This window comes from Nelumbo nucifera, chromosome 6 (genome assembly GCF_055504915.1).
Source record: "Nelumbo nucifera cultivar China Antique chromosome 6, China Antique-T2T, whole genome shotgun sequence".
Taxonomy (NCBI): Eukaryota; Viridiplantae; Streptophyta; class Magnoliopsida; order Proteales; family Nelumbonaceae; genus Nelumbo; species Nelumbo nucifera.
The window spans coordinates 54,864,641-54,891,728 of NC_142654.1; the positions used below are offsets into that span (position 1 = coordinate 54,864,641).

Consider the following 27,088-nt stretch of genomic DNA (forward strand, 5'->3'; position numbering starts at 1 on the left):
CAACAGATTTAGGGCTAAACTTGCAAAACAATGGAGAGTTATTGGCATTTTTTCCTAAAAAAACAAGAACAAAGGGCTTACTAGCGTCAAACAGCACGACGAAATTTTTTTTGTTTGGTTGCTGAACCTCTTGTACAGAAGATGATGGACTGCCTTCGAGTAGATACCAGTCTATTAGCATTTTCTTTTTGGTTGCTCTTTGGTGGCCCGCAATACACAGAATCAATTCAAACTTCGGTGTTCACGAAACGAGGAAGCGAGAATTTGAAACTTCCTCAAACGGTTAGATGCACAGAAATTGATGTTTTTTCATCAAAGTCGAGGTAGCAATGTTTTTCAGCATTTTTTTGATGAACACATGAACCAAACAGTAGTTCAAGTCCAAATAAATGCTCACACTTAATGGGGTAAACGTGGCACCGTTTTTCAGGAAACACCAACGGTACGAAACATAGCCATTGTTTGATTAAATTGTTTATGAATAAAATGCTTTTCTCATTTTGTGTGAGTCTCATCCATTGGGAGATTTCTTCCAGCGTTCTACTGTTCAGCTTATAAATAAAAGCAACAATAAATATTTTGTCCCAATTTTCAAGAAAAAAATAATATAAAACGTTTTGAAAAACGGCAATACAACTAAACAGCCCCTAGTCGTTGAGATGATCATTTGGCGTTACTCCAAAAATAGAGACATGGATCAAAGCCGTGGTCTAACAGCTCTTTGTGCTGGTAGGCTGGTAGTAAGTGGGCCTCACATTCACCCTGCTTTGTCTACACTATACACACCCCTGAGGCTGAAACAAGAAAATGTCATATAAAAATGTTGTGCCATATGATCAATTATGGAATTAAAAAACCTTTTTCTTCCTTTTTAATAATAACAAATAATGATAATAATAAGTTCCTGATAATAAAATTAAGAAAGAAATACAACACGCATGTGACCATTACATACAAGATGGGGATGAACATTCAAACGAAATATAACTACACTGAGCAAATTTACAAGCCTTTTACTAATTTCTACATCTCGGTCACAGTGACAGCGAATCAGTCAAAATTCCATTCTACTGGAATTTAGCCGATATGAAACCACGATTACCACCAGATTTCCATGTACGTGTAGCACAGTGCCTGTGATATAATCATATAACCTCAGAGGAGAGCGAGAGACGTGTTTGTTTTTCACTTTTTCCAGCTGAAGGAGCTCCGTGTTGACAGTTCGGGGGTAAAGCAGAGGCCAAACATCTCCTTTAGGGCTTGCCCTTGCTCCAAGAATCCGACCAGCTTTGCGACAATTCTGGCGCTCTCCGTTATGTGGTCCATGTCTTTTGCGTCTGTCCATATGCGGCGAGCCAGCTGTAGCCTTCTCTGCTTCGTGTTCAATCCGATACCCCACTTCTGATAGAGTTGCTCTCTCTCGGCTACGGAGAATCTCTTCTGCATTTGCTTGCTGAGCATCTCCCTCTCGCGACGGAGGGCCCTCGCGCTGTGTCCCCAAAAGGAATTGTTAGCATTCTCGTGGTTAGGTTAGGTACAATATACAAAATAGGAAACATAAAAGAAAAGAAAGCACAAGGATCTGACTACTTGTGGATTAATATTCCTTCTTTTCTTGTTTATCTATATCTGCGCACTCGCCGGTAAGGGTGTCAATTGGACTGGATTTTGATCCAATCAGTATTATAGATGGACCAGGTCCAATCCAATCCAATGAATATTAAACAACTTTGGATCAATCCAATTCAATGTCTGAACCATCATCTAATCTATTTAAATTGGTTTTAATTTAGATTGGTTTCAACTCAAACCTGGTTCATTAACACGTATATTCTTATTTTTTATCAATAGAGTGGATATTAGTTCAATTTTTAACCCAATTCAATATAAATTCATTATGGATGGACTAGCTCCAATCCAATCCAATAAAAACTTTAGACCATTAAGTCTGAAACTCTGAACTGATCCAATTCAATATATCTTATTCCGTCCAACCAAATTGATTTTGATTTGAATGGGTCCAACCCAAAACCGATCCATTTGTTTCCACTGGAGTCGAGAAAAACCGTCAAGCTGCAGTCTGCTGCTATATTTGTTTCCAAACGATTCTTCAAGACAAAAACAGTGTAACATTTCATCCTTCAGTGCTTCATACTTACTGTGCGTGTGTTAGTTAAAATTGCAGCTTAGGCAAAATTACCATTTGTAGTTGCATCCAATGAAAATGAAAGCTGGGTCCCAAAATTTCAAAAAGGAAAAAAAAAAAAGCAACAAATGTTTCTTGCATTTTCCTCTTCAAAATTTGACTCGAGTAAATTAAGCATTATTATGTTACAATCATGCTTTTCCAACCGTCGTTGACCCAGACGGTCGGACCGTTCGGCCCGGGAACTGTCCAGGCAACCGGTTTCATTTTATCCCAAACCTGGTCTCTAACCAAAAACCATTGAATCAGTCAATGACCCGTTGACCCATTCAATGGTTTTATCCGTTTTTTATTTTTAATTATTTTTTATTGTTTATCAAACAGGTTGTCTGTTCAAACCGAACAGTCAAACCATCGACTAGAAAACCAATGGCCAAAACTAGGGGTGAGCAAAAAAAACTGAAAAATCAAACCGACCGAAAAATAGGTTAACCGAACCAGTCAGTTTAGTTTCGGTTAATCATTTAAAAAAACCGATGGTTAACCGAACTGACCGATATATATATATATATATATATATATATATATATATATATATATATATATATATATATATATATATATATATATATTTTAAATCTAATAAAAACATTTAAACTGTCGAACTGACTAATGATAGTCTAAGACTTTCAGGCTGCCAGACTAGCGAATAGCCTGTCTGACAGTTTGAGTCATCTGACTCTGACACCCACCGCACAGGATCCCTATTCCCTTATCCCTTTCTTTCCCTCCTTCTCTCTCGGACTCTCACTCCCTCTCTCTCTCTCCCAGTCTCTCTCTCGAGTCTCGCCTCTCTCTCTCTCACCTCTTGGACTCTCTCTCTCTCTCTCTCTCTCTCTCTCTTTCGAACTCTCACTCTTTCAGACTCCCACTCTCCATTTTGGGTTGTGACCTTCGGCGCTCCGCCCTCCGACTGATTCGCCGATGGCCTCGACACTAGCGATCCCTCCTGCTTCGGCGACACTAGAGGCTTGGCTATGGGTTAGAGGCTCTACTGCATCTCGGCGACACCAGCAAAGTGGCATCCCAGTTTTCTTCGACTGTGTTTTTCTTTTTTTTAATTCTCAGGGCATAAAATACCAAAAAACCGAATCGCGGTTAACCGATCCACCGGTTAACTAGTTAACCGGTTGCACCAGTTCGATTTTAGTTTAGTTAAATGTATAAACCGAACATACCGGTTCGATCCAAAATTTTACCCCACGGTTTGGTTAACCGAACTGTGAGCACCCCTAACCAGAATGGTTCCATTTCTGGGTCATTTTTTAAAACCATAGTTACAATCTATGTTATATGATCACTAGGCATCTAACTTATACGGCTGTATCCAATGTTGGTTCCGATTATCCATTAGTGGAATGAATTATGGACATGATAATGCCAGAAATAATGACATCATTATTATTCTCAATACACGGTGGGGATGTGCTGTGGGACATTGTGGGGGAAGAGGGGGGGAGGCAATCTTGTGGGGGGGCTGATTTGAACTCCACAGTCCCGATTGTCATGCTTGAAGCAATGGTTTCTATTGATTTATCAATCTACAGCTAAATTCTTTTATTTTGACAATTATTACATCTATCTATGTTACTATGTATATATAAAGCCACTCGTGAACTTCTTTCTCTCCAAAACTTACCACAAAATCTCCTTTTAGAATTTTTTTTAAATTTTTGGAATTTTTTTAATTCTATGTAATCTATATATATATATTAAAATTGGTCCTGCCATGTTAGCAGTCCTTTCCTTGCTTCAAACCCCCTTACTAATTTTCTGTTTTTTTGAATTTTTTATTTTTTTAATTCCACATAATTACCCATTAAACCAATAAGGAAATCACATATGCTTAACTATTTCTAATAACCATAAAGAAAGAGGGATTTGTTTTTCTAATGTTTAGCCAAGTGGCACCACTTTCCCCCACTTCCTCCTAAATTGTCTCCAATTCATATTTATCTCCTAAATTATCTCTAACTCCTATTTATCACTTAAATTATCTATAATTTAGTAGAGAGATTCCCTCATAAACTATCTCTAATTCCTATTTATCCTCTCACCACTTTTTATTTATATCTATCTAAAGAAAGTTTCAATTAAAAAATTCAGAACTATTTAAATGTTATAATGAAATTATATACTAAATTAAAAGTATTTATTCGAAACACAAAAAAAATAATAGATTTAATAATATTCATATTATTAATAATCCAATATTTTTACAAAAATCATCATGAAATTATGTAGTAACAATATAAATTATAATTTTATGAATTATTCAATGTAAGAGTTATTCAAATAATAAAATTTAACATTAAAAAATAAAACATTATTTAAATATTTCAATAACTAAAAATCTTAAATAAAAACATTAAAAATAGCTAAATAATATAACAAAATATTTAATATTACATAATAACATTAAATTAAATAAAATTCAAATCATGAAAATTTTAAAATATTTAAATAACAAAATATTTAACATGACAAAATTTTAAATAGTTAAAATAACGAAATTATGTAATAAATTTAAAAAAAAATTCTTAAAAGTAGAAAAATGATTATAATAGAATTCATAACATTCATATTAATAATAATTTAATATTTTACAAAATTAAAAACAAATTATGTAATAATAGTACAATTATAATTTTATGGATTATTAAATTCAATAAATAATTAATATTTTAAGAATTTAAATAACAATATTATTTAAATAAGTAAATCATATTGTAAATAACTAATTTCACTTATATCAATTAATAATTATAGAAAACACCTATAAACAAAATTATATTTATTATTAATAATTTTACAATAATAGTGTATATTCATTATATATTTATATTTATATAACTACTATTTATTTTATTTTCAGTAATTATTTATTGTTTTTTATAAATATGCATTCAATAATTATTTATAAATGTATTTTTATTTTTGTTATTTAATAGAAAATTATCAATAATCATTGGAGATTAAACAACTATTATTTAACTTTTGAAATTTAATTTATCATATTTATTGTATTTTTGTTATAAATTTATTTTTAGTAAATTATGTAATTTTTATAATTTATAGATTAATACTTATTAGATATTAAACTATTATTTAAGATTACACTATTTATTGAATAATTTAGTATACTTTCAGTATTTATTATATTTTTATTATATATCTATTATATTTTCATTATAAACTTATTTTCAATGATTGTGTACGTTTGCTATAAATTTCCAATAATTATTAGAGATTAAACTATTGTTATTTATTAGATATTAGACTTTAAATTTAGTTGAAATTAGAAGTGTTCAATGATTGGTTTAGTTCAGTTGCAGGTTGTTTCGCTAACCAAATCGATCTGATCAAGTCCGCAATTTGTAACTCGAAACCGATTGACCATTAGCGAAAACCTACCAACTCGGGTTGTATCGATTTGAGTCTATTTTCGGTTTAGTTTGTCTATTGAAAAGATTTAAACTTAAAAAATTAACTTTAAATTTCATAAATTACAATGATATTATTAAAAAATAAATTACAAAAATTAAATCTATGATATAAAATATTTTAGACTAACAAATATGGAGTTTTCCTACTTTCCCGTATTAAAAAATTAAATTTAAAATATAAAATATTAATATATATTTATTAAACCATAGTCGATCTGAAATACTAGAAAATCAACCAACTCGGGTTGAGTTTGATCAGATTGTTTATTAAAAAGTTCAAATATAAAACAATTATACTCTTATGTATTTCTATTGTTTAACTTTTGCTTAACAAAACACAAGTCCCCGTCACCATGCCTCTTCTTGCTCCATTATCCCCACCCCGCATTCTCTTTAACTTTCTCTCCTCTCCCCTTTCCACCACTCCCATCACCATGCCTCTCCTTGCTCCATTATCCCCACCCTGCATTCTCTTTGACTTTCTCTCCTCTCCCCTTTCCACTACTCTCATTAAGCCATGTCACCTAACTACTTAAAAATATTCATATAATCCCTCTCCTAAGGTATCTCATTTAAACCAATAGGAAAGTATCATGTTGCCCCACTCCCTAATGAATTCCTAAAATGCATCCCCCCAATCTATATCCACTCTCCCTCATTTAAAATATTCATATTAATTAATAAATAGTTAAATACGATTAATATTTAATCCTACCCATATTCAATGAGTATAAAATAGTGTTATTACCAAAAGTTAATAAATACGGTTAGTAAATTACCAAAAATTAAATATTCTTATTAGTACAGTTAGTAAATTACCAAAAATTAATAAATATTGTTATTAATTAACTCACTAACAACATTTTATAGAAATTGAAAACTCTTTTAACTAATTTCTATAAAATTGAGAATTATATTTAACAATTATCAAAAAGTATAAAATTTTAGTTATTGTTATTATTATAATTAATAACCAAATACAAATGGGGGAACAAAATATTATAATGTTAGAAAATGAAATTATTAATTTATTTATATTGAAAAATAAAAGATAAATTAGTGTAATTTTGTTAGTAAATTACCAAATAAAAATATTAAATCCCCATAGTTACACAAATGTAATAAAATTTTCAAAAATTTTCATAAAACAACATTTTCGTAAAATAACATTTTTGAAATTAAAAGATGTAACGTATTTGAAAGCTTATTTAAAATTGCATTAATTAATTATTGAAAATTATTAGAATAATTTAGAAAGTTTAGGAAATTTTATTACATTTGATAGATTTTGCAAAACCATTGAAAATTTATGTAATTTTCATTGCAAATTATTGAAAATTATTAAAGATAAATGACTATGAGAAATGGAAAACTATAATTTGAACAAATAATTAAGATAAATTAGTATAATATTGGAAAAAGGAAATTATTGGTTAGTTTATATTAGAAGTTATAAGATAAATTAGTAAAAATCTATAAGTAAACCATTTAAAAAGAAAATAAATTATTTAATAAAAATTTAAATAAATTTGAATAAATTTTCAAAATTACACAAGTACAATAAATTTTCCAAAATTTTCGTAAAATTACATTTTTCAATGTTAAAGACAATTTATTGTACTTTTAGAAATTTACCATGTGGTTGATATTCAATATATCCTTTTGATCATTTCTATCATCAAATTGAGTATTGGGTTGACGAGGACAGTGTTTTCAAAACTTGATCAAACTAGATGGTTAGACCAAAAAATTGGGAACCGGATATTGTTTAACCTCAAAACCGCTTTTTGCCCAAAAACCGTTTATTTGGTTAGCGAACCGCTGACCTGGGTGGTCGAACCGTCAACTCGAACAATAGTTTTTGGCCTTTTTTGTTTTTGTTTTTTTTTCTTTTTTTTTTTTGTCAGAGCAGGTCATGTATTTGTCAGAGCGGGTCATGGTTCCTTATCCGGTCCAATTTTAAAATCCTTGGACGGGGAGTGGGTGCCTTGCCTTGAACTTGGTTTGGTGTGCGGCATGGCCTGGCCCATGGACCAGCCCGACCCGCGGCACGACACGGGCTCGTGCGGGCTCAAGCTGTGGGTGTGCCGAACCGACCCCTAAATTATCCTAGAGGAGGGAGGCAGGGCCCAGGATGCCTCGTGGGCCAACACGGCACGACTCACACTTTGTGAAGGCCACATGCAGGTCGTGTTGTGCCGACCTAAGACGACCCAATTTACACCTCTACTTGAACCTGCCCAATACTGGGGATAGGGCAAGGAAATTCAATGATCCTCCATCCTTGATGAGGAGTGGGATGCCTTGCCCCTGAACTCACCCGACATTGAGGAGTGATTACCTTGCTCTAAACCCACGTAACACTGGGGACGGGCGAGGATGGGGTAGAGTGTCTTGACAATGGGGTAGGGAAAGGGATGGGGTGCCTTGCCCTGAACCCATCTCGTTGTCATTTCTATATAATTATTAATTATTAGTAGAGTTAATAAAAATGTTAGCTTTTATAATTATTTTTGTTTGTTTTAAAATTAATCAAAATTTCATTTAAAAATAATAAAAAGAATAAAAATTATTAAAATTACTACAAATTATTAATAAAACTAAATTTATTAAAAGTTATTTGTTCACATTCAATTAACAATAATTATTTTTTATAAATCAACATTAAATAAAAAATAAAATTATTAAATCTTTTAGATTTCCCGTGCATCGCACGGGTCCCTTCTAGTTTTCTAATAAACCCCCTTTTTCCATATCGATCGTTGCGGGATTTGATTCCGCTTTAATACTGGAGTTAAGCAGCTCACATACCAACGGAACTTGTGGAGGTGGGAATAAAAGGAAGCAAACCCTCGCAACAATCTCTCTCCCTAGACATCTAAATTCCATTAGATATTAAATAATATATATATATATATACGTGGGTTTTGATTGGCCAAAACCCTTTTCATGCCATATCTTTTCCGTATCATAGATTTTCCCAATTATATATATATATATATAAACTACTAAAATTAGCTATCATTGATTTACTTAAATTACAAAGGTGGACTTTTATTAATTGTAATTAGTAATTCTTTTAATTACTTAGATTGAGCCATTCAAGTTAACATACTAGATATATAAATTTTTAAACTTAAGTGAACCAATAAAGTTTAAATTAGAAAATTACTTAAGTTACTAACATTATTGAATTAGAAAATTACTTAAATTACTGAATCAAAAATCAGTGAACTTCTTAAAATTACTCATTTAGTAAAGTTAGTTAACGACAAAATTAATAATTACTTAAACTACTAGAATATAGTATATTAATAAAATGTTTATAATTAGTAAAATTTTTGGTAAATAGTACATTATTAAATTAGAAAATTAGAACATTAATAAATTAGTAAAGTTACCATAAAATACTAAATTAAAAAATTAGTAAACTAATAATGTAATCATAAATTACTTAATTTACTATAATAGAAATAGAAAGCTAGAAAATATATTTAATAATTTACTACTAAAGTTACTATTTCAAGTAAATTAGAAAAATCAGAAAATTGGTTATTCCAATTGGGATAAACCCTCAATTAGAAATGTTATACGTTGATATTCTTTCACTCTTGCTTAACAAATCCCATGGAATTGCACGGGTCCCCACTAGTTATTTATATGACATGAATGATAAATATTATTAAAAAATGTAATTTAAAACCAAAGTATAACAGTTAATCCCTGAATCATATTTTTCAGTCTTGTCAAGTTCCTTACCTCGTACCTATACCAGAATCCATGTAAAACAGGTTTCAATAGATTTGTTTTGTAGTTTTTCCTAGATTATAAAAGAAAAGAGAAATATATGAAAGAAAGGAAAACTGTACCTTGAAGCTGGACTGAGAATGCAGCCATCTACCATAGAATGTTTGGCGAGATTTCCACTAGAGAATATGTCTCTGAGAAAGGACAGTCTCCTCAGTTCTACCTTCATATATATGGAATCTGCTGGATCTCCTATAAAGAGCAGGAAGAAGTAGGTTCTGTGGACCAATGATACATTGCAGGTGTTCCATAGTTCAATAATTTCTTTCCGCTGCCTTTCGAATTCCAAGGGCCAACTTGGAGATTCCGATGAATTCTCCACTGGATCCAATCCCACATCCTTTACAGTCTTTCCAGATTTATCAGCCTTTGGTTCTGTCTCCTGAACTCCAATGAAAGGAACCCGTGTGAAACAAAAATTAAAAACAAAGATACAAAAGAGTAAAATAATATTTCCAGGTTTGCTAAAGAAAATTTCATATTTATCTATGATTTTGTATATTTTTATTTTACCAAGAAAATAACTAGTTTTAGCTAAAAAACATAACCATTCATTATAAAAAATTTCTCAGTCAATCAGAAACCTTGGAATGGCCTATAATTATGCATTTTATTTTATCCAGGACAAAGCAAATCTTCCACTCCAAACCGGAACATGAAACAGAAAGACAGGTTTGCATATCTGAGGAGCCAAACATTGTACACACCATGTGGCCTCAAATGTTATTTCTGTATCCTGTTCAAGTATTTCTACAAAATGACAGGACTATAGAGTGACTAAAATGGATGAATACAGAATATGAATATGTTAATGATTTAGATTCGAGGAGAGGTTCCATCTAATAGGATAACCAATCAATGGTCATCTATCACTCAGTTATGAGTATCAGTTGTTTTATTCTGAAGTGCGGCATGCAGTATGGAATTCGCTTTACTGATATGTGTAAACATAACAAGGGGATTTGATTGTATGATGAAACTAACTGTTCTCCAGTTCTTGATATGAACAGGAGAAACAATAAAAGACCAAAGATCTATTAGCAAATTTAATAAAAGACCACAATATCATGATTGTGAAAAAATTCAAAATTTAAAAGCATGACAAAGATTAATACAAGAGAACTGGAAAATAGAATAGCTTCATAAAAAATAAACAAGGGAAATGCCAAGATATTTGCATGCAAAACAATGTTTGTGAATGTCTCTTCTTTTAGTAGCAAGAAATGAGTGATAGCACATTCTAACCTGACCATCAATAGCCTGGTTATCATACTGAAGTTTAGCCATTTCCTTAAGCTCTTCAACAAAACTTTGGATGCTAGTAACATCTTCAACTGAGGTCTTGACATTGTCTGCTTTTAGCTCATTTGTGGAAGCACTCCCTTCAGAGTTCTGAGAATCTTTTCCTGACAAACTTTCAGTATTGGAACCATAGTTTAATGCAGAAAGATTCTTTTGGAAGCCATCAAGTCTTCCAGGGAAAACTTTCTCAAACCCACTCTGTGGTGTGTTCTGATTTTGTTCTTGTTTCCCAAACCAGGAAGATGAGCTAGTCATGAGAGTTGCTCTACAACTTTGGCTCCTTGTCAACTTCATGCCTCTAGAACTTGATAGCTCAGCTTCAGGTGGCCATGGAGATGGTTCATCAGGATAGGGATTGACAAGACAGGCAATGGTTTTTTGCATGTCCTGGAGTTTCTGCTCCAGTGCATCATATGAGGAAATAGTACTTGTATGCTTTAAATCTTTATCTGTCTCAAGTGGGGTTGATATTAACTCCTCTGTTGTACCTCTGTTCCTATTCTCTGTCAAAGCTAAGAGTTTATCATTTTCTTCAGGTGACAAGGCATTAGATTCCACATTTCTGTCTGTGCTTGATTCTTCCATTTCAATGCATCGTACTTCCTTACAAAGGTCTTCATTATCTTCATCTGTTACTTGAGCAACTTCTTCCCAATTCTGACAAGAACCAGGTCCAAGCCCATCAAACTGATGACTACTAATTGACAATTGGGAAGAGGTATCACCATTTAGGAGATGGTCTTCTGAGTTTTTGGGAAGTTGTAAGAAGTGATTATTGGAACTAATTCCACTGTTTCTGTCAGAATACTGAGATATGTTGAATCCTGTGCCACCTACATCAGAACTTTGAGGATAAACTAAGCCTGATAAGTCTGATTCATCTTCCCATGCATTGCATGCTTGGAATTTAGGATGGTTATTGAATGAATCCTGAAAATGGGAAGAATAGAAAGTTTTAGTAGCTTATAACACCAACCAATGTGCAATAGTCTACCTTCATTTTATTAACATTAAATACCCATCGTCTTGGAGTTTGGCTATCTCCAACCACTTGTAGAAAACGCTCAAGCTGAGATTGAGCAAGGTCACGTTGCTGGGTTAGTTCGTTTATCTCTTTCTCCATCTGCATAAGAAAAGGCCATATAATGCCTGCTTAGCCAATCAGAAAGAGAAACTTGCTGCTTGCTGAACAATATTACAAGTTGAAAGAAGAAACTAATTTAAATGCACTAATTGATGTTTGGAGTATACTTGGAAATCTAGATAGTATTTTTGCAGCCATAGTTTTTTTTTTTTTTTTCTTTTTTGATGCATGTATCTTGTTTTTTCTCTTTTAAATGCTCCTAGCTTTACATACATGTAAGCATTTCAATATGTATAGGTGTATTTTCTTAGTATAGAAAATTATCCAACCTTTTCGATTTGAAGATCTTTCTCTCTCAACAATGCTGCATAATTATCAGGTGTGGAAGTTGGTCCTGTACTCCTCAATTCACTCTCCAGCCTGGCCAGTTCTTTTTGCAAATGCTTTACCAATGCCTTATCAGACATGACTACATTGACCTGTGCATTGGTGGCCACTTTATTTGCACAGCTTGCAAATAAAAGAGTATTCCTGGATTGCTCAACATGGCTTCGTGCAGGGCTCATTGTGCAAATGATGGCAGTTCTAGCATTTCCTCCCAAGGAAGGTTGCAGTATGCGTGTTAGCTTAGAATCTCTGAAGGGAATATGCCCAGTTCTTCCTTTGCTGAATCCAGTAATAGCATCAAATGAATAATAATGTTACTTTCTTAACTCAAATATGGTGCCTGATGTATTATAGTTAAAAAGAAAAGGGACAAAAGTAACACAGGATTCAGAAGAAAATAACCAAAACCAAATTTCCTAAATGGAACTTCATTAAATTTCTAATTTTATACAAATAATATAACCATAACCAATGCCCTCATTCGACAGTTTGGTAGCCCTCATTCAACAGTTAGGTAGGATCAGATAGAGGAAAAATTGAGGTGACCAACTAACAGAAAAATACTGCCAAAAAAAAGTAACAGAAAAGTACCTCGATGTGAGTTGCACAGCCATTGACCAAAAAACAAAACTTGATTGACATTTGGGATTTGAGAAAATAAAAACCATCAGAACTGAACGTTAGGCCTTATATGACATGATAAAATCAATAGCTTTTTAAACCAAATGCTTGATCAACTGATAAGAAGGAACTGTACATGGTGCACTAAATCAACCATCCTTTTTGATGATTTGAACTGTTGCAGCATAAAATATTATTGGTCATTTTTTTTCAAAAATTTCCACATTAGTATGGAGATAGGATTAACTGAATGCAATAGCCGTTCAGTGGGCTGTAGAACCAATGATAAATGCCCCACACCAGTCAAAATACATGGGGTCTACAAGCATAAAACCTCTCATTGTGGGTCCCATGCATTTTATGACTAGTATGGGGCATTATCATTGGTTCCACAACCAGCTACACAGCCATCATTTTCAGCTAATCCAAATTAATTAGTATATGCCTATTCCATTTAGTTATATTAGTTCTCTATTGGAAGTCAATAATCATCATATCTAAACTTTAAACTTCAATTAAGGAAATTTATTGATAATAACAAAGAAAAAGGAAAAGAGTCATACAATGAAAGGAAAGTTGTATCTTGATAATCCAAAACTAAATACAAGGTCATTTCTAAACTAAATATATCTCCAAATGGTAGCAGGTGACAGGTTAATCTGACCCAGTATCTGCCTGGGTGAAGATGTGAACTATCTGTTCAGCTCAGCTCTTGAAAAACCAGATAAGGTAAATGTTTCGATGATGAAATCCTTAAGATTAGGAACCCAATTTGTCTCTAAAAAAAACTGTAATTAGTGGAGGAATTTCACTAGGGCATGTAAACCAAATATTTATGTTAACCAGCAAAAGACCTTAGCTCAGTATAGAGCTGTACACTACCTATTTTGTTTGGAGTCCACTATTCAGTGAATGAGTCCCAGCTTATAGGCTGCCCATATTAAATTTCAACACGAAAGATAATTATTACTGTATATATAAAATTTAGTTTCATGTATTTATTTGATGGTGGAAAATAGTCTATTAAAGCCCCAAGGTACTCTACAGATTAGATTTTCAAAATTATGGGATCATATTAATCTTCATTGCAGAAGATCCTTTATGTAGTGTCCATTCAATGGTCAGTTTGAATCCTATACATGGAGCATGTGGCAGTTGAGGAAGCATCTCTGTTGCAAACAGTGCTCCTTCTAGGACTGGGTACAGATATTCTGCAAGACTTGCCTGTTAAAATTGAAATAGAATCTGCAAAGGTTGTCTTTTTCTTTCACACTTTTGTTTCAACTATTTTTTGAGAATGAGAAAGTAACGGGAAAGTCATGGTGTACATTCACATTGAAAAACCAACATTTTATCAGTAAATAAGATATATAATGGTGTTGTTTGGCATGTCTTTTTAGAAAGATCTTCCAGCAGCCCAAATGGCCAAAAGACATATTGAGCTTTTTGGGGTCTTAGCTTTAAAACCAAACACTGTTTGGCAAGTGGCTCGGTTTACCGGGCTTTTAAAAAATGCATTTAGAGGCTATTTATCACATGGAAAGACCAGAAAACTTTGTTTGGAGCTTTCTGAAATTTGGCGTTTTTGGTCTTTTTGGGTCTTTCCACGCATGCATCTTTTGGTTACCAAATGGAAAAAGACCAATTTTCAGTCTTCCGAGCTTGTCAAAGCCCAGAAGACCACATGGAAAGACTTGCAAACACTGCCTTGTTTTTGTTCTTTGAGAACTTTCCTGTTTCTTGGTTTAAAACCTAGACGAGATGCTTACCCCTAATCCCAGATTTCTGTCCATGAAATCTTGGCCCTTGGAGTAACTGGAGATTGCAAGTGCTGGCATGTGCCACATTGACACATTTACTTGTAAAAAATCAAGAAAGAGTTGATAATAAAACAGAGAATTAAAAAAAGCAGGAATAATATTCCATAGTTTTAAAAAACTGCTAAACATGATACCAAGTTTATAGAATCATTTCAAAAGTGCACTGCATAGTTGGATCATACTTGATTCAAAAATCAAATTACTATTTAATTTAGATGCCAAGAGGAAGATTCCTATAAACAACATTCAACCTTAGTTTGCGAATAACAGTTCCCAGGGTGAGTAAACTGCGATTTATGTGGCAACCTTCTTTCAACCTTGCCCCAGCTGATAGTGCCTGAGAAGCACGTTCACTTCCAGCCAGATCAACAAAGTCCTGTACAAGAAAACCAACTCAAGTTACTACCGCTTTCTGTATATTTATGTTCAGACATAGACATACATATTTAGTTGTGTAACCATGTATGTATGTCCAATAATTATCAGAGAACATTCAAAGGCAATACCTTCTTTTGCATCAGCAACTGAAAACAAAATCTGAAGGATACTTACCACACTGGCTGCAAGGGTACTCGAGTTGTCCTTGCCCAGAAACTCACGTGCAGAACTTTCTATTGTCTACAAAATCCATCATTGGATAAAAAGCAACAAGTTAGATGAATGAATTTTTCAAGACTACATACAAATCTTTGTTTAAAATGACTTCTCTAACAGAAAAGAGGCACACCAGTCTGAGAATTTGATGAGATCTGGAGCTTGTTTCATTGAGGGAGGTCTCCCCTATCTGTCTTTGAGCTGCAAGTTTGTAATGCCGTAGATAAGGATATGCAGCCATCAAATAAAAGGACTCTTTTAGAAATCCCCTTACCTTCACAAATGCAAAGGAGCTCCTGTAGATGGCTCCAGTCTCTCAGAGTTTCCTCTGTCAATCTCTCCACGACAGTACCTCTCTATTAGAATAGGTTACTGTTAGCATGATTAAACTCTCATTAGATGAAATTACATAAAGAATGATATTCACCTCTGGATCATCTAGAAGCCTAAGCGGAGTACTGTCAAAACCGAGGAGATCTCTGACAGCTTCATTGTAGATCTCCATTGCAGAGAACTTCAAAACAAATTCTCTTTCTCCGTGCTACAAGAAGAAAGAACCATACTTGTCAGAAAAGTTAGAGCCAAAAAAGATGTAATTTATAACTGGAAGTGTGCAAGGAGAGTCTAACTTGGGGGTTCCTTTACCCTATGTATATAGTCATATATATCCGCTACTGTGTATTCTGTAATTCCACTCATGGTGTATGTCTTTCCACTGCTGGTTTGCCCATATGCAAAGATGCTTGCTGAAAACAAAATTTTTGGCGGTTTATTTGCTAAATGGAATAGTATCCAAGTGGCATTCGGCAAACAAAACGGCAAGATCATGATGATTGTACTTACAATTAATACCACTGACAACAGAAAGAGCAACTTCCTTGGCTCCTAACTCATAAACCTCCTTAGTGGAGCAGTCGCACCGAAATACTCTGTCTATCCAATAAAAAGAAACACCCACAAAAAACACGATTAGATGAACTTTTCTATTAAGAGCAGATTGAAAAATTACGAAACCCAAGAAACAGAACCAGCTTTTACTAAGTACTATCAAATTCAAACTCCTTAGGATATAATTGGATCAACATTCAACACCAGTTAGTTGACTGAAACATCTTCACTCAACCACAGAAAAAAAGACTCCTTTTTAAACCAAGCCGTAATGGTGAAATGGGGAAAGAAATGAAAATAAATAAATACGTAAATAAATAATAAACTAGGAAAGGAGAGGAAAAGAAAATCACAATGGTCTTTACTGTTTTAGTTACCCTCCTGAACCTTAAACTCTTAGAAGATTTACACCTCAAATTCCACATACATACAAAAGGCGAATAAATCATACAGAACAAAGAAAAATATGGTTCCTTAATCCTTACCAAATGTATAGGCAGCCGGATACATGGATCGCTCGGCAAGATTGTTCCTACAAATAATGGTATTATCGTTGATGCATTCCCAATCGGACATATCATGTCTTGCAATCTCCTTTGCATTCAGTGGCCTTAGCCTCACAGAAACAAAAATCTTCTCCTCCTGGGCACCTTTCTCCTGCGTCTTCTCCCACCCCATCAGTTCCTCCCTACCAATAGCCCCCATGTGTCACCCCTCCGTCCGCGATTCCTGAAGCAGGAAAGAAGGAAGAAGGTGAGACTACATGACGGAAGAAAAGTTCACAGGACAAAGACAAAATATAGATAAAGATACTCACAGCTTTTCCTCTGCTCCACTGAAATGTGAGATGGTTCAAATGATAACAGCGAGATCATTTCCCGTACACAACATTGGGCCCCCTTGGCCCTTGCAACTGCAATGTCTGCAACAACTACCTAATCATGACTTGATATCAATTAAGCTTTGTTGATCACTTCGGGAGCGAACGGTTTGAATGTCAGAGAACTAAATTCTATTTTGTTTTGTTTTTCTTATTCAGCAACGAAGGTTTGAATGTCAGAGAACTCAAACCAGATGGCTTTCCGAAATCGTAATCTATTTATGCCTTGCGACGAAGTAACGGTGTTTCAAGTGTTTTAATGCCCCGTAATGTTTGGAATTATCTCAAATGGTCCCCGCATTCCAGACTGTCTTTCAATCTTTTTCTCAGCCTTTTTTCTTGTATTTTTTTCTCAGGCTCTTGAAATCTTCACCAGTTTGAGAAGTTGCGAGTTCAGAAGTTCAGATTGAGTTCTCAATTTTTTTCAAGGAACAGAATGTTCTCAGTACGCGCAACTCTTTCTGCATTGTATGGAATTCGTCTTTTCAGCCGTCTCGCCGTGTCCGCTCTAAGGATATTCTTCAAATTTCGCCCTGTAACATCAGATTCCGAAGTAGAATACAGAGTTTTGCACAATAGTGAGAAATTAATCGTTAAGTATTTAAATACTTGACACGAAATCTAGATTTTATGGACATATAGACTACGTAGAACTCCAATTTTCCTGCATTTATCGTGCATTTATTTAAAAACTATTTCCAACGGAAAATTCCGTAAAAAATGCACGAATTCACAGCAAAACCAATAATCTTGCGCCGTCGAACTAGCAATGGGTTTAATGCCTTAACAGTATCCTCGCTGACTTGAATTATTGGGACATTTCCTTTCAATTCGTAATACTTTACCTCTTAAAAGTTAAAACTCGAAAATCTTCTTCGAGCTTCAGATCCCGTATGTTCAACCGAAATGCTTCTTCAAATGCCACAGGACTTAAAATCCCGACAGTCTATCCATCATGATTGGAGATGTTTCCAAAATTCCTCAACGTAAATGCATCTCCGAAACCCTGATCTTACCAAACAGTAAAACAAAATCAATGCAGAACTTCTTCCACATTTGTATCTCAGATCTCACCGAAAAAAAAAAAAACACAGAACTTTAACAGCTATAATGAACCAAGTCAAATTAATCCGAGGGAAACAACAAAAGAAGCAGAAATAGACCTTCACGCAATGAATGTGAGAGGATCGAATACAGAAAAGAATGAGGAATCAACAGAAGAAAACGAATAGCGGACAGCGGGAGAACAGGCAAAGAAGAGGAACCAATCGGTGCTCGAAAACAGGCAATGGCAACGAAATCTCTGTCACGATCTCAAAGAATTTGAAACAAAAGACGAGGGAAAGAGAAAAGAGAGATAGGAGGTTACAGCAGGAAAACCACTCTCTCTCTCTCTCCCCCCTTCTCTCTCGCGTTTCAACTGTATTTCAGATAAAAAAAAACCAGTGCTTTTTCCCTTCTTTTTCTCTTGAAATTTGATTACAGGTATCTTATCTGCGGCCGAGGACGGGTTTCTAAGTGTCAAGATTATAGCGGTAGTTTTCTTCTTTTCCCTGAATATTAATATCAGCCCCTCATATAAAACTGCCCCCGCCAACCAGAATTAAGAACTGAACATCTCAATTACTGTTTTGACCTTCATTTTCTTTCGAATCTGCAGTTTTGCCATGCCTTAGTTTAGTAGTATCGCTTTTGTCTTTTTATGGCTAAATGGGGAGGTTTTTTAACGAGTTGGTGATGGAGCTTGGAGGAAACGAAGTCTGTCTCGCGGCGTGGATGGGCGACAGCTCGGCTAATCCAGACCATCTGATAAGGAAGTTTCTCAGTTTCTTACTACGCACGTGCATTATAATACTGTATATTAAGAAGGTGTTTGGTTCGTTAAACATTTATTGAGGGTGCCAAATAGGCGCTATTTCAGCATTTTCTCTCTTGCTTTTCTGCATGCATCAAAAAATGATAAAAGTCAACTTTAGTTAAAGTGCATGCCAGTGTAGAAGTTATTTTTTAAAGATTCTACGGCCAAGCATTTTTTCACTATTATGCTGATGTGGAGCCTGGTGGCATTTAGCAACACCTAATTGTCGTAAATAGTTGTAATTATTGCATTTCTCAGTTTTACCAACAAATAAAGTACAAATATTTATTCAATAAACATAAACAGAACCAAACACATACTAAGTGATCACATTCGCACCTCACAATCACCCCACATGCACATCTTAGCGTGCATTGGGAACACCTCCCTAAGTTGTCAATGGGAGATGTTTTCAATATACGGTCGGGATATGGTGTAGACGTAAAATTCTTATATTAGATGTGAAAATTTGGTTTTCTTCATGCCACATGTTTAATTTAGATGGGAAAATTCCCCAATACCCTGTACTTTGACCATCAGTTATGCATATCACATGACCTCATGTGCGATTTAAGACTATTAAAAATGTCAAAATTACCCTTAAAAATAAAACACACTATTCATCATCTTCTTCCTCAAGAAGATAAAACAAAGCCCAAGTTCTCTGTCACAAATCAGCAACCTACAAATTCTTATGTTCATCTACACATAAACACCCCAAAAGTAATTTTCATTTCACAAACACCATCATTTCTTAGTCTTTGGAAATTAATAATAAAAAGGAAAAAAAAAACCCAAGAAATTTTATCTATAATAATATGAGTATTACTATTATATAAGAGATCCATATGAAATCCAAGAACGCAAGCGCGAAAAGAAGAAAAAAGGAAAATTAAGGTGATGAGCAGAGCATAAAGCTTTTTCATCTACCACTGTTGTTAACATTCATCTTCTCGAAATTGCAAATCGAGAGGAGAGACAGGGAGAGTTGAACCTCGTCTTTTCCCCCAATAAACTGGTGTTTTTGATGGAATTAGTAGAGCTAGAAACGAAGACGAGAGAGAGGAAGTAGACAATGACAATGATGCGGCCCATGGAGACAGTGATAGTGATGGAGGTGCTTTTAAGAGAGGCCAGAGGCAGTGAGAATGGAGGCAACGAAAACCTTCGAGAGCAAGAACCACAGAACGGAGTTGTTGAATGCCGCAAGTCCACAACCGATGTTCATCTAGTGTCGGGTGCTAACCAACTCCCACAACTGCTCATCATGGGTCGTCTTATGCCACTGTTTGTTAACAGAAGACACGATCACAAGTGACCACATGTCCAATTGCTTCAACACCTCGAAAAGCAGATTGATGGAGGGTGATTTGACCCGACCTCCGAACCAGGCGACACGTGGACATGATTCGACGTAAGTGATAGCTCAGCATGACAGCATGGTCACAACTCGGCATAGTGATCTCGTTGAAACCCCAGCAGAACAGCTCGCTACAAGACAGCTTGCTATAGAACAGCTTGCCGCAAGGCAGCTCGCTATTGGAGCAAGCTACGAAGGAGTTTGTTACAAGTGAGCTCGCTACAAAGGAGCTCGCTATCGAGTAACCCGGAGTCTTCAGGAAACTTCTTATTCGACAGGACTACGCATGCCAGACTGCTCCCACATCTCTTGTCCGGCAGTGCAGCACCTACCAGTCCAGAGGACTGCGCCCACGTCTCACGTCAGGCGGTGCCGTGCATGCCAGCTCTGCATAACGTCTCTCGACTGACAGGACTGTACTCTGCGACAGATACCTGCACCAATTGAATCAGCCTGGCGAATAACGGCTAGCAGAGAATTAGAGGCGGTTACACCCGATTTGACAGAGCATTAATATATAAGGGCTCTGACCCCCAAGGAAAAAGGTAATTGAAAATTGCGCATCTTCACTCTTAGCATTTATTTCTTTGCAACTCTCTAAGCTCTCCACCGAGTTCTAACTTAAGCATCGGAGTGTTCCTGCCGGGCGAGCTCCCCAGGAATCCTTCGTCTTCTTCTCCTTCTCAAGTGACTAGATCATGCTACATCATTTGGTGCCGTCTGTGGGAATACGCTTCAAAAAGCCTCTCACCAAGCAACTTCAGTAAAACTTCAATGGCTTCCTCCAGCAACGCCGGACAAAGTGACGATCAAAACACCTCCGGGGAATGACCTCAGTTCCCTACCGTCTGCATTGGCTAGTTCACTATACCCCTCTCCGCAGACGGAGTCCCTACCCTGAGCGTGCCTCAGGTCATGGCGCCAGTAAATGCTCCACTCCCTTCGCCGGTAGAGGCGACCTTTGCAGAACCATCAGTTCTCCCGGTGGTCGAACAGAACCAGCTAGAAAACTTGGTACACTACGTGCGACCTATACAAGCTCAAATGCAATAGGTCCACCAGTTTCAGTTGTACCAGCAGCAAATGTTTCACCACATCTACCAACAGCAGTTTCCACCGCTGCCTCAGCATCGACAACAAGTTCCACCTCGACACCCTACTGCACCACAGGCCCAGCCCCGCTGTCGCAGTGAGCGTCTCCCCCGCCGAGGAGAGACCTCCCGAACTCAGAACCCTCTCGGAAGCCAGGTCTCATCCCATGGCAGGAGGGAAAGACAAGTTACTCCCCCCATCTCATAGCCTGTAGTCAGGTCGGGGGCCTCTCAGCCAGTCAGACCCGCGTCGCCTCGGCCTTCACAGTACGAGCTTCCGCTCGCCGAGAACCAGTTCGAGGTCCTGGCTGTGGATTGTAGACAAGGCCCTTCAGTTCATAGCCATCAGCAACAATCCGAGCCCCACCCTGGGCCCATCGAGCTTGGCAACACAGAAGCAAATTGTACTAATGCCGAGCTAACGAAGCAGCGGAGACGCCGCCGAGCTCGTCGAACTGCCACTCACAACCTGCCCGAGCTCAAGGGTAAGGAAGAGGTGAGCTCGGATGAAGTAAAAGCCACTCCGCTCCTCTCAGTGCCATCGCCCCTATGCCAAATGACTTCAAGCTTCCTCTCTTGGACAAGTATGATGGATCGTTTGATCCAAATGACCATGTCGATGCCTTCCAATCGCAGATGCACTTGGAAAGGGCCAGTGAGTCCTGCATGTGCGTGGCCTTCTCCACCACTTTCGAAGGAATAGCCTGCACATGGTACAGGAACCTCATGCCCGGGTCAATAAGAAGTTGGGCGTAGTTCGTGCAAGTCTTTACCTCCCATTTCGTCACCAGCAAGCGGTGCCCGAGAACCCAAGAAAGCCTCCTCGGCATAGTCCAGAGAGAAGGGGAGCCTATCCGCAGCTACATCAAGCGGTTCAATGACGCTTGTTTACAGATACCCGACCTGGACCCCGCAGTGCGGCTTACAGCAACCAAAAGAGGCATCACCCACAAAGAGTTCAAGTGGCACGTGGTGGTCAATCGACCCAAGACTGTAACCGAGTTCCTCAAACTTGCGGACCAGTTCATAGGGACGGAGGAGGAGATCAACTAAAAAAATGAAAGTGTGCCCGAGAAAAGGAAAAGGGAAGGTGAGTCCTCGATCCAAGGGGACAACAAGAAGAAAAAAGACCCAGCTCGGGGGGCAAGGCCAGGACAGCCTTTCCGAGCTCCTCCAGTTGAAAGGACTGACTACACACCCCTGAACGCGAAGCGGGCCGAGATCCTTATAGGAATCAAAGACGCCCCCGTATGTGAAGTGGCCACCCCAGCTGAAAGGGGACCCCAATGTAAGAAATAAGAATTTGTATTGTAGTTTTTATAAAGGTCACGGTCATAGTACCGAGAATTGTAAGAACCTCCGTGACGAGATAGAAGAGCTCATCCGTCGCAGATACTTAAGGAATTTTGTTCAAAATAATAATAATAATAATAAAACAGGTCAGCAGGGGGAAAAAGGTAGAGATGCTCCCGAGTCCAGTAGTAGGCAAGCAGAGCAGCCGCTAGACCTGTTCATGAGCTGGGTCGGGCCGGGCTCGGGCCTATTCAGATAGTTTTTTTTCCTATTTAAATGAACAATGGGCCTACAAGATGGTTTTTTCCCCTTTCTTTTATATTTTAAAACACAGTTTTACATTCTTAAATCAAAAAATTTATTCAAATGGACATAATCACATTACTCACTTTAAGTCTAATATTAGGTCGGGTCGGGCCGGGCTATTTTGACAAAACCCAAGCCCGGCTCGAATTTATTGCGGGCCGGGATTTTTGGCCCGAATTTAAGCCCACGGGCCTATAACCACATTCAAGCCCGTCCGGGGGCTAAGCCGGGCCGGGCCGGCCCGTCGGGCCACCCGGTCCATGAACTGGTCTAGTAGCCGCAGAGGCAGCCCCCTAAAGAGAGACCAGTTTGAGGGACTATTCATGTGATCGTCGAAGGTTCAATCGTCGCGGGCTGCACCTCACTGCAGCTCGGACATCAGTCCGTGAGGTCGGAAGGGAAGAGCAGAACCCCCCGAAGCGGCCAAGGACAGAAGACCCAATCTCTTCACTGAGGACGACGCGCGCGGGGTCCACTACCCCCACGATGACGTGCTCGTCATAAAGATAAGGATTAATGACTTCGAAGTCAAGCGTGTCCTCATCGACTCTAGTAGCTCGACATACAATCTTTTCAAGGCAGCATTCGACAAGCTTTAGCTCCAAGTGAGCGATCTCAAGCCCGCAAGTACTCCCTTGGTAGGCTTCAGCGGAGAGGAAGTCAGGCCCCTGGGGAGAATCACAGTACTTGTGGAAGTCGACACCTGGCCTAGCATAGTGAGGCTCAACCATGACTTCTTGGTGGTCGCAACTCCCTCCCCGTACAACACCATAATAGGTCGGCCAATCACCCATACTCTTTGTGCGGTGGTCTCCACCTATTATTGGGCGATGAAGTTCCCCACGGACTTCGGAGTTAGGGTAGCACGAAGCGATTAGCTCGAGTCTCGCAAGTGCTACGTCGCCGCCCTCAAAGGGAAAACCAAGGTGGCCGACGACCTCGAGCTGGAGCGACCTACGAAGCAATGCGAAGAGCGAGCCACACCTACGAAAGAGACTGTTTCTGTGCCCACTTCGGTGGAGGACCCAGCTCGGACACTCCAGATCGGTGCTTCAGTCCAGGAGCCCCTGCGATCTCAATTGGTAAGTTTTTTACTTCAAAATTTAGATGTTTTTGCATGGTCCGCGGCAGAGATGCCCGGTATAGACCCTAACATCATAACTCACATGCTAAATACTGATCCTATAGTTAGGCCCGTTATATAGAAGAAACGCAACTTAGCCCCGGAGCGCTAGAGAGCAGTTGACGAGGAGGTCGGGAAGCTCCTCGTAGCCGACTTTATCAGAGAGGTTCATTACCTGAGCTGGGTAGCCAACCCAATCCTGGTAAAGAAGGCCAACGGTAAATGGCGCATGTGCGTCGATTATACCGACCTGAACCGCGCTTATCCGAAGGATTGCTTTCCACTCCCAAAGATTGACCGCTTGGTGGAAACGACCTCAGGGCATGAGTTGCTGAGTTTCTTGGACGCCTACTCGGGCTGTAACCATATAAGAATGGACCCTGCCGACAAAGAAAAAACAACTTTTATAACCGAGCTAGGCCTGTACTACTACAAGGTCATACCCTTCGGACTGAAAAATGTCGGGGCTACCTTCCAAAGACTTGTAAATAAGTTGTTCGATCCGTTGATCGGCAAGAAAGTAGAATGTTATGTAGATGGCATGGTCGTCTTTTCACATGATTTAATAAAAGATTTGCATTCTGTTTTTGAAATTCTGCATAAGTTTAACATGAAACTGAACCCAAACAAGTGTGCCTTCGGTATCACCTCGGGTAAATTCCTAAGGTACATTGTCAACCGGCGTGGCATTGAGGCCAACCCAGATAAAATTAAGGCTATCCTATATATGAGACCACCCCGGAAATTGAAGGAGGTTCAGAGGTTGAATGGCCGCATAGCCACTCTGAGCCGTTTCATGTCCAAATCGGCAGATCGCTGCCTGCCTTTCTTTAAGGCAATTAAAAGCAAAGGCTTTGAATGGACCAAAGAATGCCAGCTCGCGTTCGACGAGCTCAAAAGGTACCTCGCCAGCATCCCGGTCTTAACCTAACCCGAGGAGGGTGATGTTTTGGAGTTGTACCTCTATGCAAGTGACAAGGTGGTCAGCTCGGTACTGATAAGAGAAGTAGATCGGGCCCAATGACCTATCTACTATGTTAGCAAAGTGTTGCAGGGTGCAGAGACGAGGTATCCAGAGATCGAAAAATTTGCATATGCGCTAGTCATTGCAACTCGGAAGCTCCATCCATACTTCCAAGCTCATACTGTCGTCGTCCTCACCAACAAGCCTCTCAGGCAAGTCTTGCTCAAGCCCGAGGTCTCTGGTAGGTTGATAAAGTGGGCATCGAGCTCAGCAAATACGACCTCCAGTACAAGCCGCAAACTGCTATCAAGGTCCAAGCCTTAGTTGTCTTTGTCGCGGAATGCACTTTCAGCACCAAAGTCCCTAGGCCAGTCGAGCCCGAAGCCCCCAGGTCGGATGAGCCCGAGGTTCCCAGGCCGGTTGAGCTCAAGCACCGTGAGGTAGCAACCAGTGCGGCTTCTCTCCTAGTTAGATCGAACCCGAGCTGGGATGAGGAGCCCTGGATCCTTCACGTGGATGGCTCGTCCAACCAACAGGGCAGCGGAGCTGGAATCGTTCTGTATGGGCCAAGCAGGGTGAAACTAGAGTATGTGTTATGCTTTGAGTTCGCAGCGTCCAACAATGAAGCAGAGTACGAGGCGTTAATAGCCGAGCTGGCTCTAGCAAACGAAGTGAAAGACAAGCACATCGTCATCTGCAGCGATTCTCAGCTCGTGGTCAACCAAGTTACTAGTGAATACGAAGCTCGCGAGCCAACCATGATCGCCTACTTAGCCAAAGTAAGAGAGACTCTGCTCAACTTCCAGTCACACTTCATCAAACAAATCCCGAGATCAGAGAACGCTGAGGCCGACGCTCTATCCCGGTTAGCCAACACCAATGATAATACCATGAGAATCGTGTATATAGAAAACCTGCCTCGGCCTAGCATTCTCGGGGGGGGGGACAGAGGAGGCCGCTCCTATCGTACAAGCAGAGCTGAGCTGGATCGATCCGCTCGCGAGCTTCCTGCTGCACGGGACCCTCCTTGCGGATCGTAATGCCGCCAGGCGGGTAGAGCATCAAGCGGCCAAATACGTCATAATAGACGAACGGCTATACCGAAGATCTTACATGCTCCCCTATCTACGCTGCTTGCGACCTTCCGAGGCCGAGCTCGTGCTCCGCAACACTCATGAGGGCCTGTGCGGCGGACACTTGGGGGGCAGGGCTCTCGCCCAGAAAGTGCTACGATAGGGATACTACTGGCCAACGATGAAGGCAGATGTGATCGAGCTCGTCAAAAGATGTGACAAGTGCTAGAAGCACGACAACATCCACCACCAGCCTGCCGCCCACCTGAAGTATCTCACTAGCCCGTGGCCTTTTGCATAGTGGAGGATCGATATACTCGGACCATTTCCGCCAGCGATAGGGCAGAGGAGGTTCTTAGTGGTGGCAATTGATTATTTTACTAAGTGGGTAGAAGTTGAACCTCTTACAACGATCAAAACGCGGAATGTGCAGAACTTCTTCTGGAAGAATATAGTGTGCCATTTCGGACTACCCCAAGTACTGATCTCTAACAATGGTAAGCAGTTCGAGGATATTAAATTCCAGAACTGGTGCAAAGATATGGGTATTCAACAAAACTTCACCTCGGTGGCGCACCCTCAGGCAAACGGCCAAGCGGAGGTCACGAACAGATCCATTCTCCGCGGATTGAAGGCACGCCTCGACCGAGCTAAGGGACTATGGGTAGACGAGCTACCCAGTGTACTATGGGCTTATCGGACCACGGTAAAGGCCCCAACAGGTGAGACTCCCTTCAACCTCACTTATGGAACTGAAGTAGTCATCCCAGCCGAGATCGAGGTTCCCACGCTACGTCTAGAAGTGTATGACGACAAAACAAACGAAAATGAGCTACGCACCAACCTTGATCTACTTGACGAGGTACGGGACCTCGCATACATTAGGACTGCGACCTACCAGTAGAGAGTAGCTCGGTACTATAATGCCAGGGTCAAGAAGCAGAACCTCCGCATCGGATACTTGGTTCTCTGTAAAGTTATGGTG

General features: G+C 38.6%; 1 protein-coding gene across 2 annotated transcripts; it reads right to left on the bottom strand.

Moving 5' to 3' along the window:
• Nucleotides 1–858: 858 nt before the first annotated feature.
• Nucleotides 859–18,566, bottom strand: LOC104602044 (kinesin-like protein KIN-7E). Of its 2 annotated transcripts, none has more exons than XM_010265598.3 (16): nt 18,199–18,566; nt 17,881–18,041; nt 16,973–17,568; nt 16,641–16,884; nt 16,111–16,200; nt 15,913–16,013; nt 15,695–15,808; nt 15,542–15,623; nt 15,401–15,468; nt 15,226–15,291; nt 14,925–15,049; nt 12,175–12,511; nt 11,780–11,884; nt 10,705–11,691; nt 9,522–9,841; nt 859–1,489 (listed from the first exon to the last, which is right to left on the bottom strand). In XM_010265598.3, exons 4-16 carry the CDS (start codon nt 16,858–16,860, stop codon nt 1,186–1,188), a joined length of 2,919 nt encoding a protein of 972 aa, XP_010263900.1. In that variant the 5' UTR covers nt 16,861–16,884; nt 16,973–17,568; nt 17,881–18,041; nt 18,199–18,566; the 3' UTR covers nt 859–1,185. The 2 variants fall into 2 exon arrangements, with proteins under 2 accessions (XP_010263900.1, XP_088745995.1); XM_088889869.1 differs by having other exon boundaries at nt 17,881–18,046; nt 18,199–18,500.
• Nucleotides 18,567–27,088: the final 8,522 nt, after the last annotated feature.

Coding starts and splice junctions, on each gene's coding strand:
- LOC104602044 (XM_010265598.3), bottom strand. CDS start 16,860: ATGGGGGCTATTGGTAGGGAGGAACTGATGGGGTGGGAGAAGACGCAG. Junction 15,292..15,400: donor CTCATCAAATTCTCAGACTG/GTGTGCCTCTTT, acceptor TGGATTTTGTAG/ACAATAGAAAGTTCTGCACG. Junction 12,512..14,924: donor ACTGTTATTCGCAAACTAAG/GTTGAATGTTGT, acceptor TACTGGATTCAG/CAAAGGAAGAACTGGGCATA.